This window comes from Neomonachus schauinslandi, chromosome 7 (genome assembly GCF_002201575.2).
Source record: "Neomonachus schauinslandi chromosome 7, ASM220157v2, whole genome shotgun sequence".
In the NCBI taxonomy this organism is placed as follows: domain Eukaryota; kingdom Metazoa; phylum Chordata; class Mammalia; order Carnivora; family Phocidae; genus Neomonachus; species Neomonachus schauinslandi.
In genome coordinates, this window is record NC_058409.1 from 46,432,350 (window position 1) to 46,451,687 (window position 19,338).

The window sequence follows — 19,338 nt, forward strand, 5'->3', positions numbered from 1 at the left end:
AATAGCTACCATCTGTTGAACATGTATTCGGTGCCCAATATTTTAAATATCTTACCCCCATTTTATAGTTGAAGAAACTGAGTCTCAGATAAGTCATTGTTCTTAGGTCGCTCAGATAATAAGTGATAGAGTTAGCCTTTAAATCAGGACTTTCTGAATTCGAAGTTAATCCTTTTGATTATTATGCTTTACTGCCTCTACAACAGTATATACTGTCATTGCCTCTCATATTTTGCATACTTCAAATTACTCTCATAATTAGTTTGTTCAGCCATCATGCAGTATTTCCTATTCAACTTTCAAAATAGTCCTTTCCTCAAAGACCTTAGTATTCAGAAAACATCTAAATTTCTGAATTACTTACCAAATTAAAATTTTTAAAAAATAGTATAATAAAAAGATAATGGTATTTAGCGGATAGAGCAAAGATGTGGTTGCTATTCCCTGTGCTCAAATAACTTCAAGAAATAGGAAGTAATTACATTTATCTGAGGAATACATAATGAGAGCCTGAACTAGGCATTGATGTTGAGAGTCAAGAGGAGTAGCTATATATGAGAGAGACTGGAAAATGACATATTTCAACAGTGATTCAGTGAAAGGGTGGGGGAACAGTCCCAGAGGAAGTTTAAAGTCTGGTCATTAGGAGGAAAATGGTTCCACAATCACATAGAGACTTCCAGAAAAGGAACAGATTTGGGCAGGGAAGAGATGACTTCAAGTTTGAACATAGTTTGTAATTATGCAGCATCTAGCCTCCGCTATCCATCTAGATCTGGGACCTCGAAATGTGACTAGTTTAAAGTACTAATGTACTGAGATGTCCTGTACCAGATTTAGAACTTTTAATACAAAAAAGAATGTAAAATATTGTATTAATATTTTTATATTGGTTGCATGTTGAAATAGTGATATTTTGGACATACTAAATTACTGAGTTAAAATAAGTTCTTCAGATTAATTTAACCTGTTTCCTTTTATCTTTTTTTAATGTGGTTCCTAAGAAACTTAAAATTGCATATATGTCTTACCTTATAATTCTTTTGGACAGCACTAATGTACATGGAGATTTGTAATGGATAGTTAGAAATGCAGGACCAAAAAATCAGGACAAAACATCCAGATTTAGAAATAACATATATAAAAGTGATATTTGATGTTATGAGATTAGATAAAAATGCCAGTGTACAAGATATGGAAATGAGAAAAATGTTATAGGCTGAGAACAGAACAAGTAATTAAGACAATAAGAATTGGAGAATCAAGACTCTAAAGTGATACATAGTCTGATTAGAATAGAATTTCAAGAAGGAAGGAGTGGATAATATCACTGAATGATAGAGAAGCCAAAGAGGAAAAGGCAGCCCAAGAAAAGACCATTGAATTTGGTTGATACGGAAGCAGTTTCAGTAGAGTATAAGAAGGATAGATTGCAAGAGATTAAGAAGTTCAAGGTTGAGAAAGTAGACTCTATACATAAACTGTTCTTTCAGGGAAGGAGTCCACTGGTGAAGATAATCATCACTTGATTGGAGCAGAGTCCAGGGAAATTTGAGTATGTTTGTTGGCTGAATGAAAGGATCAGTGAAGTAGGAGTGCTTGGAGTTGTAAGGAAGAGAAGATAATTGCTATGGGGCAGTCCTAATGTACTGGATCCCAAGCCTGAATGCATATTGGAATCACCTGGGGAACCTGTTACAAGGGCAAATTCCCAGGCAACATCTCAACATCTAACAAAATAATATTCTCTGGAGGTTTGTCTCCTGGAGCATGTTGTGAACAAATTCTTCTAGGTGATTATGATATATTCATGAGGACAAACAAGTCAATAAAATTAAAGGTGCTCGTGGGGATATTAGTGAAATAATTGACCGGATCATCTAGAATGGTTAGAGTGCCAGGTGGGTAAGAATAGGGCTGATGGATCATGAACTATAAAGGTGTTGGCTTTCATTATAACATAAGTGAGCACAGGTTCAATAGGAATGAAAGACTGAGAAAGTTAAAAAGGTAGTAGATTTTGATCAGAAAGGGAAGTTTCAGAATTCAGGATCTTGGAGGCAAAGCAGATAGAAAATAAAGCTATATGTGTTTGATAAAGGTAAAAAGAACTGAGTTGTGCACATTGTAAGGCCTATCAGTTTGGTAACTGATACAGGACAGTGTTTTAAAAGGGAAAAAAAAAGTATAAGATTTGGGGATCAAGAAGAAGCACAAAGGTTGAATCATAGTGTGGAACTATTTAGACTTAAGATTTCACAAAAGCTTGGCTTGGATTTCTTTTAGACCTTTTCCAGATTTGTTACCTACTCGGATTTACAATGTTCTTTGAGTATCTGTTATCCATTTTAGCTTTTATTGAAATAGAGTGGATGCCTGATATTCACAGATGTGAAATGCAAAGTTTTGACTGGTCACAAGTGACCCTAATTGTTCACATCATGGGTACCAAGCACATGAATGTGAATCTGCCCTAAATCTGGCTTGTAGAAACTAGTCACGTAGCAACTTGTAGTGAAGTCAGTATTTACATCTCAGTTTACCTTTAATATATGATTGTATTAATCATCAGAATACCGCAGCCTGCTAGGTTTCACAGAAGAGGAAATTATTTGCCAAATTGTGGTATTATATGAGTTAAAAATTGAATTTTAAAAATTCAGTTTAAAGCATTTTAGCACTGCACCTAGTATGTAATTGCTTAATAAATGGTAGCTACTGGTGCCAGTTCAGGAATTCATCAAGTTTTAAAGCTACATCTTTTTGTGTATATATAGGTTTAGAGAATAGAATTTCTCTTAAAATTTTGTTTTGATTCAGGATCTCCATGATTTATTAAACTGGAACTAGAATGTTAAATTCACAGCTGAATTAGAAGGAGAACAATGGGTCATTGATCACTTATTAATTGTTTGATATATCTGAAAGGGAGTATATTTTATAGGTAATTCATGTTATATTGCTCTTATGAAAAGTTGCAGCTCTTAAAATATCCCTTAGCTATGTTTCCATACCACAATAGACATGTAAGAAACAAAATGTATTACATTATTTATTTTGTTTTTCTTAGAGATTTAGTGTACCTGAAACCCAATAATCCTGTTTTTGCTAAGCAGTTTTCTCTTTGTGTGTTATATACTTACATAACTGTTTTTGCTTTACAGTGATGAGCTCAGAAAAGAAGCAAGACAGTTAAAGCGGGAACTCTTAGCAGCAAAACAAAAAAAAGCAGAAAATGCAGCAAAACAAGCAGAAAAGAAAAGTGAAGGTAAGGATATTTATCAGGTTTTTATTTTCACTTGGTACATTTCCTTCTTCCATCCATCTCCTCTTCCTTCCTTTTCTCCTCTTTCCCTCCTCCTTCCTTCCTGAGTTTTGCTTTTTTTTTTTTTAATACTTTCTTTGGATAGTTAGCCAATAAAATAAATTTCTAGTTAGGATTTTGTCTAAGAAGTAAATTCAGGCAAACATGATCATAACTATTATTCTAAAAAGCTTAATGAAAACTAACAGACTTCACATCAGACAAAACTTAAATACCGTAACAGCTATCTAGGAGTGCACAAGAATGGAATGTTCATTTTTTATATTGTATACCCTTTAAAACATTAAGAAAAGCATTTAGGCCCTATGTTTGGCACTTGTAAACATTTGTGCATTGGTTTGAATAGTATGAAATATAAAGTCTTGTCTTTGTTTTTTTGTTTATGTTGAGACACTGAAAATCTAAAATACTAATAAAGCTGACCAAAATCCAACCAAAATAATACCCTGCTATTTATACAGGTTAAATGTGTTCTTCATTTTACTATGATTTTTATGAAGCTAAAAGGGCTTTTAAAAAGCTATTTCACTGATGATCTTTAGTTTAAAACTGCTACATCTATAAAACACGTAATGTCCAATTTCCAAATTAACAGATTGGAACCCTCTGTTTTCTTTTCACAATGATAAATTACACTGTGGATCCAGTGAACATGATCAGAAATTTTATTGTTGGCTTTAATAATATGTACTAAATTTGGCTTAACAAATCTGCTTTATGCATATGTCTTCTATATTCTCCTACTTTTTGGACACCAAGAAGTACTCTTATCTACCAGATTCTATAACAGTTACTGGAGATATATCAAAGAATAAGATGCCACATCTAGCCTTAAAGATTACATATTCTAATACAGAACACTGGTACAGCTTTTGGCCATAGGCATTAGTATTGACTTTTAAGTAGCAAAAGTAATACCACATAACTATCTAAAGGACATAGTTCTTAGATTATTTGCATCATATCCACAACTGACTACTATAGTAAATAAAGGCAGGTACTTCAGGAAGAATTCAAAGTCACTGAAATATATTTGAATGAAACTATTAAAAAATTAACTCACTATAATGACACAAATTACAAGCTGAATTTGAAAGAAAGGATAAACTTATGTATGACTAGGTCATGTAGGTAAAGTATAACCCAGAAGAGAAACAAGCTATATTGGCAATACTGAGATTTGAAAGAAGTATAGTGAGGGTTATTTTATTTTTAAGTTTAGACATAATTTTCTCAGAGTATTGTTCCTTATAATTAAAAGCATTTTAAATATATGAAAGTAATTCCTTTCAACTAAGAAAAGCTTTTCCTTGAACTTTCAATTCATTTTTGAGCTAATAATTATTAGTATGCCCATGTCTCAAGAGCCATGCAGGGCCAGAGGTATGAAGTTGGCAAGAGATGGATGGTTCTTGCCTTTGTAGTTTATGATCTAGGAGTGAGAGAATTGGAAATACATAATTGCTGTAATAGTGCTCTACAGTTAAGGCTATATTAGATATAAGAAGTGCTGTTTTAACTTATTAATCTGCCTTTGAAATATTAAATGCAATTAAAGAAAGGTTTGAATCTTAGAATGATTTCTTAACACGAAAGAGAAAGAGAAGATTCTTCTAGAGCTTATTTCAGTCTATTTATGAGAAAATTAGCCACGTTAAAACCTTTTTTATACCATAATTAGAGAATTATATTAGTAATTACTTTTCTGAATTTAATGTTGCTTATATCTTCTAGAAATACCTAGATTTTCCTTAAATCTGAATGTCAGTTAAAATTAGCTTCCACAAAAAGTGGGGCATTTTATTAATTTATTTTTGATTGTTTTATTTTTAAATCATTTTAGCCCTGCAAAAAAGTTACAGAGTTCCCATATACTTTTAATGTTAAGGTCTTACATAACCACAGTACAATGATTAAAACCAAGCAATTAATGTTGATACATTACTCTTGACTAACTACAGACCTTATTAGAATTTCACCAGTTTTCCCACTAACGACCTTTTTCTGTTCTATTTGTCCATCCAGAATTCCATATTGCATTTAATCATCATGTCTCTTCTTAGTCTCCTCTGATCTGTGACAGTTCTTCATTCTTTTGTCTTTCATGTTCTTGACACTTTGAAGAGTCCTGGTTAGATATTTTGTGGAATGTCTTATTTGAGTTTGTCTGATGTTTTCTCATGATTAGATTAAGGTTATGCATTTTTTTTTGGCAAGATTGCCACAGAAATGATATGTCCTTCCCAGTGCATTATAAAGTTACCTATTGTCTTTTTAGTCCTGATACTACCTGGATCACTAGTTTAAAGTAGTGTCTGTTGAGCTGCTACATTCTAAAGTTACTTTTTCCCTTTGAGATTTTAAGTAGATGGGGAAAAAATACTTCGAGACCCTCTATCCTGTTTCTTTTCAAGCTTCCCCCCCACTAATTTTAGTATCCATTGGTGGATCTTGCCTATAGGCAACAGTTATTTACTGTGGTGTTCTAATGGTGACTTTATTTCCCTGATTCCCACTATTTTTATTACTTGGAATTCTTCTATAAGAAAGATATCTCTCTCTCTCTTTATGTATTTATTTACTTATTTACATCAATTTGGGCTTGTGAATATTTATTTTGTTCTATGTGTTATAATCCCAAACTATCATTATTTATTTTGTTGCTCATATAGTACAAGAATTGGTCATTAGTAGTTCCTTCAGGTTGGCTCCTGTGTCTTTGCAACTTGCTCCCAACTTTGAGCACATTTTTACTTTCAAGCACAAGATGCTCCAGGTTGGTCTTGCGTTTTCCCCTCTCCAGGCCTGAAATTAACCACTTCTCCAAGAAATGCTCGCTTTCCATTGTATTTGGCAATAAGAAACCAAGATCTAGGCACTAAGTCAGTCTTTTTATTTTGATTCTCATAATTTTACAGTGCTATTAGAAGCAATATTGTTTTATCACCATCTTATTAGACTACTGAACAAAATTTGCTTTTAGCCCCTATCTATGATGCATTATGAATTACCTTTTTCTTGGAATTGTATTTCCTCTAAACTTACTTTACCTTTTAAATTGACTAGTATGGCTGATGCTAGAAAATTGTATATTAGGAAAGATTTGTGAATTTGCTATATAAAAACATTATGTTTGAAATTCACAAGTTTTTATGGAGTTTTTCAGTCTAGTTTTCCTTCTTGCCCCATGATTAAAAATGACACCATGAGACATCTCACTGCACAGCATTTTGGAAACAAAGTAGAATTTTAAGCATCCCTGAATGTCAGAACTTAGCCTATCTTCCCAGCTGAAAGATATTCCATGGTTAGAACTGTATAAACTCTGGGAACAGATCCAAAGGTTCTCATAAGCATTTTCATAGTAAGATCATCACAGGGAAAGAAGTTGAAAGTATTATTTGACTTTGGCTCTATAACTTCATACATCAGCCGAACCTATTCAGGAAAGATTTCTTGATTGGGCTATATGGCTGCATATCTGACTTTTATAAAACATTTTATTTTAATCCAAGACTAAATTATCTGAGTAGTGTCACAACTCTGGATGATTTGGTCTTTTGAATATTATATAGTATATCTAGAAATTAAATTTCTAGATATAGTATATTGCCAATATTGATCTAGATATAGTATCTTGCCAATATTGCCAATAAACTTAAAAGGAGATAATCGATATTAAAAAAAGGCTTTTAGATATTTTGGTGTGTAAACTGTTGTGTAATATAGACCTATCTGCTAAATGAATTTCCATCTGGATGCATGTACCACATCTGCTAATATAGACAGACTAAAAATATACTAATTTTGGTATTTTTAATAGTAATTTTGATAGTAATACTAAGTGCTTGTTATATGTAACACTACAAGTTACAAGAATACTTCAGAGTATTATATCTTCTCAAAAAATAAACAGGAATGTATTAAGATTTTTAAGTCCAGTTACTAGCAGTGAAGTTATTTAAGCCTGTGTGACTCCATTTTCTTACTATAAATCCAGGTAGAAAATGCTTTGTGTATCCCTCAAGGTTCTTGTAAGAAGTAAATTAGATAGTGAGAAGACCTTTAATAAATTTACAGTGCTATATAAAAATAATTTTAAATTTGTAAGGAGAAAAATATAGCTATTTCTGGTTCCATTTTGTCCTATCCAAATCCTACAAATGGAAATTTTGAATTTTAATACTGTGTTAGTTGCAGTTGAAGCCTGTAATCAATATAGCTATATATAAACACAACATAAATCAAAATTTCAAAATAAATATTCCTTTCATGTGCTTTCACAATTACATTTCCATAATCATATTCTTTGTTAAAAGGGTTGTAAGCTTGTCTACCTGCTTAAGTAAAGCATCCAGTAGTATTATTTCCTGATTTTTTGAAGTTATCTGGCTAACACTTGCTGACTGTTGCCACTTCACTTTAGAATTTAATGTAACATCCTCAGATGAAAAGTACTTGGGAAGAAACCCATCAGAACAAAAAAGCTTTGTATTCTAATGCCTGTGCTTTAATCAACCCAGTTTTGGCCTTCTTGTGTGAATCGAGCATTTAGCCAAGTGTTCTAATAGATGTGATACTTTATTGGGGCTTCTGTCATTTTACGAAATCTCCTTTGATCAGAGAGCAATATTCCTTTGGTCTTATAATCTTTACCCAGTTTCTTGGGCCAGCTCCTTAGCCAGATTTATATGGACAACGGGAATTTATATTCTAACTCTAGCTGTACTTCTAAATCTCTGTTATCACCTTGGGCAAGTTACTTTAAAATCAGGACCCATCTGTTTCTCTCTATATAAATATAAGATAAATAAAATGTGCTATTCCTATTTTTATAATGTTGTACTGTTAAGTATTTCCTTTTTATTAACTCCTTAAATTCCGTTATGACAAGAAACGAAATACTTGTATTGCTTTTACATCAGTAAATACTTTGGGCCTCATACAGCTGAACAGTCCTAATTCTGCTGCTATTTGATATTACCTCATTGTGGTAACAGAGCCATGGGTATAGGCACACATCCAAACCCATCAAACCATACATGTCCAGACACGTGCAGCTCTTTCATATACCAGCCATGCCTCAACAGAGCTGCCCCACTCAAGAACATTAACCCATAGCCCCAAAGCCCCCTGACATCTCTGCCCTAGGAAAAAAGCATATACTTACAGTTGAGCCAACCTTTTAATCTTTTGAAAACCAAGGTAAAACAGAGCTTCCTCTATGTAGTAAAAATGTATATAGGACCATCCGTTTTCTCTTCAGTCTTCCCAGGAAAGCTCACAGTCTGCTGTTCCTTGTATCGCAAGGATAGTTTCAGGTAACAGATATGATTATACCTCTAGATAAGAAAAGCATTCCATAAATATAACCTCATAATTTTGGCCATTGGTTTGCCATCTAAATACGTTTAAAGGCTTCAGGTAACATATTTTAAAAGGCTTCACTAAATGAAAAAAAACAGAACATCGAGGAATAAAGCCATTATTTTAGTCCACAATTAGAATTTTTTATGATAGTGTGAAAATTGACTTTAAAATTCAAAACCGTTAGGTCGTATTCTCAGTTGAATAGAGTCTGCAGTAGGTTCTCACACCCCAGTTTTAGGTAAAGAAGGAATGTAATATTATACTTTAGATACCAGCAATGTCAGGAGAAATGTACTGCAGAACAATCCTCTTTACAGCCGGGGAGTCTCTTTAGTCGCAGGGTAAATCATCCAGGCCTGTGCATAGGGTTTTCATACCAATTTTGAATAAGATTGGTAGTTAATCAGAGATAGAGTTGGCTTCCTATATTGGCTCTGTCAGATTCTTTAATAAACTATTTAATCCTTTTCATTAAATTATATCTCTAAGTCCTTTCCGGGTTTCTTTGAGTTTCATCATATCAAAACTAGTACCAAACTGAACATAGTCACATAGAGATACAGGTTTGGACATACTCTCTAATCAGTTTTAGAGAGATAAGGTATCAGATCCTCTTTTCACACAATACCTATTCTCTGACTAGTGCCAGAAATTAGAGGAGGAAGGGCAATCTGAGCTTGTAAATCAAGTAAGAATTTTAAAGCCTTTTCATGAACACATCCCTGGGGTGTTGTGTACCTCTCAAATTGCACCGGCCATTTCAAGTTTCGTCAGACTCTCTTTTTAACACTGGATTAAGTCAGACTAGGGCCCCTCAGGCTTGATACGTTGTAAAAGTATATAGTTTTTGACTACTTTTCATCTATCTAACATATGATGTTAAACTAGCTTAATCTTGGTTTTTATAAGACACAGAAGCTCTTTTAGAATGTTAGCTCTGTGTTGTGCCTAATACCATGTAGAATTCATTCTTCTCACTAAGCAAACTGGTACTTTTTTCCAAAGCACTTAACTTCCTTCAGGTACTTGAGTCATCATTTTTTTCTTGGAGACTGTAAGTATCAAGCCTGTTTTTCCCATAGTCTACTCTTAATCTTTATGCCAACTTTTAATGTTATTTACATAGAAAAGTAAAAGTATATTTGCAGTTGACTCATAGAAAGCCTCTCAGGCCAGCCATCAGTAATACTCTATTTATTCTTATTTTGTGCATGGTACTAATAAATTGATTATCCAGTTCTAAGTTCAGAACAGATGAAAGAATAATAAAAGTGAGGGACAGTACCCTTTAAAAGGGGAAATGTTATGGTATATGAAGTATACCTCAAGAATTAGAAAATAAATAAATAAGCAGAAGAAAAGCCAGGATAGGGGCTGGCCTATGGATCTTGCTTGCCCACTATTTTACCAGACTTAAACAAAATTAAAAATAAAAAAAGTGAGAGAGAAAGGCACAGCTAGGGACATTCATTCTGGCAGCAACAAGAGCCGATAGCCGACCACTTGACAGTAAGTAGTAAAACACAATTACTAATAGGAGTGGAATATTATGGATTTGTTGTACTTCATTATATTTGGAGAGCATGTTAGTATTAAAGTTATTGATGCTCATTCAATTAAGAAAAGTTTAGACGGTACTTATTGTTGTTTAGTAAGGCAGAGATTGGGCAATGATTGTAACCTAACTGGTAAATAGAAATTTTTTTTAAATTATTTTACTCAATTAAAGATTCTCTTTTTTGAAATATTCAGTTATATGGAATACTTCATTTCTTAGAAGTCCTAGAAAAATAAAGACTCCCTCTGTAGCCAGGATAATCAGTCTCTAAAGTAAAATTTTATTAAATACATGTCACTACCTTCATGTGCCAGAAAGCATGCTATATTTTTAACAATGTCTTTCAATAATAAAATTTTTTAAATAGTAAAGACTTTTAAAGGCAGATAGCAAATGTAAAGATGTGCATATCCTCACATTTAGACCAAGAATTTCATCTTTTGGTAAAGTGACTAAGAGATGATCATCTCTAATTTGAGAGTCCATGAAGTACTTTGTTCTTTTTGGACAGTTCATCTCAGACTTTCTCACTAGCCATCATGAGCAAATCCTGTTGAGCTTTACTTTGAGAATCATACATTATGGGCATATTTAATTTTATGTGCAATGAAAAATAAACTTTAACCAGTCCTCCTCATCTATTGTTTGTTTGTTTGTTTGTTTTTTATGTGCCAGTGTGTTAAGGGTATCTCTTTGCAGCCCTTTACTGTTTTAAAATAGTTTTATTTAAAATAAGCATTATTTCTGCCTGGTGATGGATGTAATTCCAATATAGGAAATTTGACAAGAGCCTTTAGCTATATTTTTAGTAACTGCACTTTTTCTTCCTCTTACTAATGTTGCTGCTATTCCTAACCCAGTAAAAATAGGTTTGTTAATTGATACAGGTAAGTAATAATCTTTGGTCTTAACTGTCTCTTTAAAAAAAAAAAAAAGCTGTTGGGGCGCCTGGGTGGCTCAGACGATTAAGCGTCTGCCTTCGGCTCAGGTCATGATCCCAGGGTCCTGGGATCGAGTCCCGCATCGGGCTCCCTGCTCCTTGGGAGCCTGCCTCTCCCTCTGCTTCTCTCTCTCTCTCTCTCTCTCTCTGTCTCTCATGAATAAATAAACAAATAAAAAAATCTTTAAAAAAAAAAAGCTGTATTATTTCTTCCAATTATAAGAGTAATGTACATCCTTTGCAAAAATATGAGAACTATAGAAAAGCAGAAAGGATAAAAAGAAAGATCGCCCCATAATACTTCTGCCAAAAACAACCATGGTTAACTATGATATTTGTTCTTCTCGACTTTTTTTATCTTCATGCCAGAAACACACGTGTATTGTTTTCCATAATGCTATTTTATCATAATCTTGTTTATAATATGCTTTTTAAAAAACTTTGCAAGTGAAATTGAGGTAACTCTTAAATGGACACCCTGATTTAGGGGTATTTTTCCTCTTAATTTTCTCATATCAGAGGGATATAGAGGAGGATGGATGTAAAGATTGTATAAATGTAGTTGAAATGTAAAAAGTTCCCACCATTTTCAGCTCCAGGGTTTAGAAGATGTGAGGGCACTGACACCCAAGGACTCCATTTCCATTGCTGATGGGCATTATTTATACCTCCCATGAGTTAATACTAAAAAACAAAAAAATACTGATTGACATTGGCTGGGGTAACCTGCCACTTTTTCGGTTCTCAAGTGGCCAGTGATAAATCTGCAGGGAAACATTCTAATCAATATTGGGAGCATGAACTGAAAGAATTACAAATTTGTCCTCTTTAGAAAGTAAGAGATGAGAGGTGTGTGGGTGTATGCACATGTTGTTTTTTATTTTGTTTTGTTTTGATATTTAGATTGTCTCAAGGGAAGAACTAATATCGTCATTAAAATTTTGATTATAACCAGTATTCTTATTTGGGAGTGGAGTTGTTAACTATTCCAGACTGCTGTCAAGACCTTACTTTAAGTGAGATGTTTTTCTTTTATGTGACATTTTATGAGGTTTTGCCAAAAATGACATCAAACATATAATTCATTTGAGTGCTGAGTTTCTTCCACATCTTGCAGCACTTAATCAAATTTGAAAAAAATAATCTTTTCACAACTTCAGAGTGTAAGCCTGTGAATATGTTGCATTAAAACTTACTTTGGACAGTTTAATCTGTGTGGTATTAGATTGATTTTTTTTTTAACAATTAATGCAATATGCTGACAGTTTTTAGTGGTTATGTTTTCAAAATTCTGCATATAAACTCCCGGCAGATGGTATAGATGCAGCTTTTGAGTATTCGTAATTTTTCATGCAAAAAACACATAATCCCGGGTGCCTGGGTGGCTCAGTTGGTTAAGCTACTGCCTTCGGCTCAGGTCATGATCCCGGGGTTCCGGGATTGAGTCCCACATCGGGCTCCCCGCTCAGCAAGGAGTCTGCCTCTCCCTCTGACTCTCTTCCTTTTTGTGCTCTCTGTCTCTCTCTCTCTCTCACTCTCTCTCAAATAAATAAAAATCTTAAAAAAAAAAACAACACATAATCCCTAAATTATATTAATAGCTACAATAAAGAATTTGAAATGCCAGAAAGGACAAAGAGAATAAAGAAGTTCTCAGAATGTCAAAAGATATCAAAATATTAAGAATCCAGGGGAGCCTGGGTGGCTCAGTTAGTTAAGCGACTGCCTTCGGCTCAGGTCGTGATCCTGGAGTCCTGGGATCAAGTGCCGCATCGGACTCCCTGCTCAGCGGGGAGTCTGCTTCTCCCTCTGACCCTCCCCATCTCATGATCTCTCTCTCTCTCATTCTCTCTCTCTCAAATAAATAAATAAAATCTTTTAAAAATATATTAAGAATCTTGAAGACTCTATTTTGAAGTATAAAAGTAGTTTATATTGATTTAATGGCCATCAAGTATGTTTATTTAAAGCATTATGCTGCAGTATGTTTAAAATGTGAAAGTAGACTAGCCTTAAAGAATGTTTTGAGCATCAGAAACTCTGATCTTGACTGTGCTCTATTCACACTGAATGCTTCTCAGAGTTTTGGTCCTGAAAGGAGCATCCAGCCGTACCCCTTCATCATATGCATAGGAAGCCAAAGCCAAACCAATTAAGGGGCTCACCCAAAATCACACAGCAAACTCAAGCCCTCTGGCTTCCACAGCTCTGTTCTTCAATTTGATCCAACCTTGAGGAGATACAGTCTGTAAAGTTTCCGTTGGTATTTATTAAAATCTACTTTGGTTTTGGTGAGAATAATTTAGTTTCTAAAACCCTTTCTACAAACCTAGAGTCTTTTAAGGAGCACATTATTGTCATACTTGTTGTGTCTTTTCAAAGACTAAACATGTAATTTTGCAATGACTGGCAAAAAATGTAAATGTTATAGAAAATGTTAATTTCTGGCAATATGGCAGACTAAGAGTCCAAACTGATCCTCCCATTGAAAACAACCAAAAATGTTGAATGTAATATAAAAACATTTTCTCATATTATCCTAGGAACTTGCAGAACAAACAAACAAACAAACAAACAAAAACCGACCAAACAAAATAAGAAATAACCAAACGAGGGAATAAGTAAAGATGTGAATTAAGAGAATAAGTGGAACACTAGGTCTGGCTTTAACTTTAACCCGAATGACATTTGCTAAACTGACTGAACTAGAGAATTGTTTTTCAAAGTCTTACAAAGACATAGTATAAAACCTAAGGTTTTCTCAAGGTAGGGGTGTCTAATAGAAGACTACCCCATCTAGTTAGTTGGGAACCCAAACATCCTTATCCTTAGTGGCAAGGAGAATTAGAAACAAGCAGAATACCCTAACGCCATCAAAGAACTACAAGGGAAATGGCCTGTCTTGAATCATGGTACTAACTATTTGGGGGCAAGAGAATTTCCTAGGGACTCTAGCCACAAGAAAGTCTTCTCATCACCTTAGAGCCCCAATTCATCCTGCCTGGATGGCCTCAAAATCCCCCAGCCAAGAATTTAGTTGGAAACAGGCCTGGATCCTTAGTGCCCCCAAGAAGTCTGATACAAGCAAACACACACACACACACACACACACACACACAGAATACAGGTACCTGACAAAAAGCTAATAGAAAGAACAGATAACAGAATCAGACTCACGGGGCACCTGGGTGGCTCAGTTGGTTAAGCGACTGCCTTCGGCTCAGGTCATGATCCTGGAGTCCCGGGATTGAGTCCCGCATCGGGCTCCCTGCTCGGCGGGGAGTCTGCTTCTCCCTCTGACCCTCCTCCCTCTCATGCTCTCTGTCTCAAATAAATAAATAAAATCTTTAAAAAAAAAAAAAAAGAATCAGACTCACAAATTCTTAAGTTTTTAGCTGTATGTTAAATAAGTATATGTAATACATTTCAAGAAAAGAAATGTTTAAAGATATGTGGAACTAGAAGATTTTAAAACTAACTTAGGAAATCTCCTAGAAGTGAAAAGTATATAATAGTTGACATTAAAAACTCAATAGGTTTTATAGCAAATTAGACATAGCTAAAAAGAGCATTGGTAAACAGAAAGATAGAATTGAAAAAATTATATGGATTTCAGCCCAAAAAGAGATAGGAGACCTGGAAGAATAGAAAAAAAAAAAAGAATCTAATCTAATCAAATTCTAGGAGAAGATCAAAGGACAAACAAAGGCAATATCTGAAGAGCTGATAGCTGAAAACTTTCTGTAACTAATGAAAGAGATCAATTCACAGAGTAAAGAAGAATGAAAAAACCTAAAAGGATAAATAAGAATAAATCCAGATGTACACACACCATAATAATATTCAGAGATTCAGAGTCTTCAACACAAAGATACGTTTAAAGCAGCCAGAGAGGGGCGCCTGGGTGGCTCAGTTGTTAAGCATCTGCCCTGGCTCAGGTCATGAACCTAGGGTCCTGGGATCGAGCCCCGCATCGGGCTCCCTGCTCAGCGGGAAGCCTGCTTCTCTCTCTCCCACTCCCCTTGCTTGTGTTGCCTCTCTCGCTGTGTCTCTCTGTCAGATAAATAAATAAAATCTTTAAAAAAAAAAAAAAGCAGGCAGAGAAAAAAGACATTGCCTTAAAAAAGCAAAAGCTGGGGCAGTTGGGTGGCAAGCGTCTGACTCTTGATTTCAGGTCAGGTCATGATCTCAGGGTTGTGAGACTGAGCCCTGCATTGGGCTCTGTGCTCAGCAGGGAGTCTGCTGGAGATTCTCTCTCTCTCTCTCTTTCTCTGCCCCTCCCCCATTCGTGTTGGGGGGCCTCCCCCTAAAAAAATATAAAGAATAAAAAATGAAATAAAAAAGCAAGTGCTGATTTCTCAACAGCAACAAGCATGGACATAGGACAGAATATTATCTTTGAGTGTAGTGAAGGAAGGTTTTCTTCAGGCCAAGAAAAACAGAGACTCTGCTATCTGCATACCTTCACTAAAGGAAATTCTAAAGGACATACTTCAGGCAAAAGATAGGTGAGCTCAGATGGAAGATCTGTACTGCAAAGAGAAAGGAATGTGGAAAATAGTAAATATATGAGTATATCTAAAGAAATGCTAAATGAGTAAAATAATAATGTCTTGTGCTTAAAATAAAGATAAAATTAACAAAAATTGCATATAAGTTTGAGAAGCAGGTAAAAGGAGTTTGGAAAAGTGTTCTTGTATGAATCCTTGTTCTGGAAGAAGCTAGAGATACAAATTAACTTGAGACGGCGACATATTAAATATCCACATTAATATTTTTAGGAAGACTACTAAGAGGACAGGAAAAGGTCATAACTTTCAATCTCGTAGAGAAAAAAATGGAATTAGAGGGGAAAATTCAATCTGAAAGGAGATAGAAAGAAAAGAAAAAGACATGTAGACTGAACAGAATATTACAAACAACAGTGCAAAATAAGATAGGAGTAATAAAATACAGATCTATCAGTAATTATATTGAAATAATTCAAAAAGTCAAACTCTTCACCTAGAAGACCAAGACTATCAAACTGGGCTGAAAAACAAATTCAATCATATGCTACTTACAGGAAAAACATCTTAAATATATCGGACAATTGCATCTTTAAGGCAAAATGTATTATTATGGATAAGAGGGCCTCTACATAATAACAACATCTTCACTTTGCCAGGAAGATTTAATAGTCCTAAGCGTGAATGGACCTAGTAACAGACTCAGAATGTATGAAGCAAAACTGATAGACTTATAAGGAGAAGTAAACAAGTCCTTCTTATTAGGAGATTCTAATACACTTTTCTTAGTAATTGAGTAAATAAGCTTATAAAAAATTAATAAGAACAGACAATTTGAACTGCACAATTAACATGCTTGATATCATGCACATAAACAGAGCATGGCCCTCAACAGCTTCAAGCACTCTTGACACTTTTATGGAAAGTGGCCACATAGTGGGCCATAAAGAAAGCTTTAGAAAAATTTCAGAGGATTGTTTTCAGACCATCTACCTGCTCTGACAAAATGCAGTTGTTAACAATTAACAATTGATTTTTAAGTTACTGATTTCCAGATATTTTGATGTGGCTATAGCAACACTTAGAAGGAAAATTATAACTAAAACTTATATTTCAGGAAATTACTGGAAGCTTTTCCCATGTAAAGAAGCTCAAAAAAATGCAGGCAAAATTAACCCAACAAAGTAGACAGAAGGAAATAATGAAGAGCAGAAATCAGTAAAACAGAAAACACTTGTTAGATCGGGGTTACAATAATTATAATTATAATTTTTTAATAATATATAAGTAATATAACTTTTTAGTCCTTACACATAGTAGATAACCAGAAAATTGATTTGTTTTTGTTGTATTAGATATTCGTCACTTGTTCTTTCCCAGATGTCCTTCCAATCCAGAGAAGGTAACTACTTGTTATGTTCAAGAAGTGCCACATATGGAAGTTTCTATCAATACAGCTAGTTTTATTAGTCACAAAAGAAGTTGCTATTAAAAAGAGAGTAGTAGAGAAAAGCAGACAGACACTCAAAAAATACCGTGTTTAAATAATACTGGGGATTATTTCTCTTCTGTAAAATGGCCCAGGTATGAGCCCTTCATGGCTAGCAGCTCATTCAAAGATCCAAGTTTTTCTTTCTTTCTTTCTTTCTTTCTTTTTAAGATTTTATTTATTTATTTGAGAGAGAGTGAGCAAGGGAGAGAGCACATGAGCATGGGCAGAGGGAGAGGGAGAAGCAGCCTCCCCTGCTGAGCAGGGAGCCCAGCTCGAGGCTCAATCCCAGGACCCTGAGATCAGGGCCTGAGCCGAAGGCAGACACTTAACCAACTGAGCCATCCAGGCGTCCCACCAAGTTTCTTTCATTTTGTTTTTCTGCCATCTCCTAGGATGTTTTCATAGTCCACATGATTGAACCTGGCCCTTTGCTGAACCTTTATATCTGTGTTTCAACAGGAAGGAAGGGGAAAGAATAAGTACCAGACAGGTGGCTTCATTTTGAAGATGAAGATGACCCAAAAGTTGCATGCAGCAGTTTCAGTCATATCATAGTATCTTGAATCATATGCCCATACCTAGCTGTAAGAAAGGCTAAACTACATTTGGGTGGCCAAGTGCCTAGCTAAAACTTAGTGTTGGGGGTTGGAAGGGTGGGGTGTAGTTCTATCACTAAAATGTAAAAGGGGAGAATGAATTCAGGGAGAAAATTAGCAGATGCTGTTACATAATATAAACAAAGAAAGAAGCTAGGCCTAGGAAGAACCAAAAAAGCAGTAGTCCGTTTGGTCAGGAAAACTTGACCAAGTATCTGAGCCAGGTTTTAAGAGATGAGTAAGATTTCACTGCAAAATGAAGAGCAGTAAGTAGAGCAATAGTTGAAGAGTGCCCTGCAGGGCAGAAGTCATAACTGATTCATCTCCGTGTGCCTGGTACTTGACATGATGACTGGCAAAATACAGGCATTCAACAAATAATTGCTAAAGGAATGAATGAAATTAACTTTTGTTTAAATGGACAATTATATAATTTATAAGCTAAGGGAAAAAAAATAAGAATGAAGACAACTCAAGATTATCTACTTTTTTGAGCATGAATCCATGGTAAAATGAAGAGCACATATGAACAAATAATGAACAAAATAATTTTAGATAATAAGGGCTATGAAAATAATATATAACAGGACAGTGTGATATAGGGACTGGATTAAATTGGTAGGTATCAGAAAGGACCCAGTCAAGAGACAGGCTCCACAAACAGTAATTTCAAAATAGAAAAAATATTTTTAACAGCTTTATTGAAGAATAAAGTGAACAATTTGATGTGTTTTGACATACGTATATGACTGTGAAACCTTCACCACAATCAACACAGTGAACATATTCTTGAAGGCCCAACATACACTCATGCCCCTGAGTAATCCCCTTTTCAATCCCCAGGCAACCAGTGAAGTTCTTTCTATCACTGTAAAAGTTTGTATTTTCTAGAATTTTATTTAAATAGAATGGTATACTGAATGTACCCTTTTTTGTGTGGCTTCTTTCACTCAGCATAAGTATTCTGAGATTTATACATGTGGCTGTGTATATCAATAACATTCCTTTTATTATTATTATTCCATGATATAGATACTCCACAAGTTTTCACGTGGCCATATACTTTTCTCTTGGTTAAAGAACATAGAACTGGAATGGCTAGGTTATGTGATAGGTGTATGTTTAACTTTTTAAAAACTGCCAAACTGTTTTCCAAACAGGTCATCCCATTTTACATTCCCACAAGTAGTGTATGAGATATCCCAGTCCCCATTAACACTGGTATAGTCACTCTTTTTTTTTTTTTAAAGATTTTATTTACTCATTTGAGAGAGAGAAGGAGAGGGAGGAAGAAAGCACGAGTTGGGGAGGGAGAGGGTCAGAGGGAGAGGGAGAAGCAGACTCCCTGCTGAGCAGGGAGCTGGATGCGGGGCTCAATCCCAGGACTTTGGGATCATGACTTGAGCCGAAAGCAGACACTTAACTGAATGAGCCACCCAGGCACCCCTAGTCACTCTTTAAGTTTAGCCATTCTCATAGTTTGTAGTGTTATCCTGTGGTTTAATTTGCATTTCTCTAATAGTAATGTTGAGCATCTTTTCATGTGCTT

At 34.8% G+C, this 19,338-nt stretch overlaps 1 protein-coding gene across 1 annotated transcript in view; it reads left to right on the forward strand.

Moving 5' to 3' along the window:
- The window catches only part of CWC27 (CWC27 spliceosome associated cyclophilin), a 200,045-nt gene that overhangs the window by 92,906 nt on the left and 87,801 nt on the right, over positions 1 to 19,338 (forward strand). Inside the window, exon 12 of the mRNA XM_021702127.2 lies at positions 3,165 to 3,268. Within this exon, the coding sequence (XP_021557802.1) occupies positions 3,165 to 3,268 (104 nt within the window). The remainder of the gene's footprint in view (positions 1 to 3,164; positions 3,269 to 19,338) is intronic.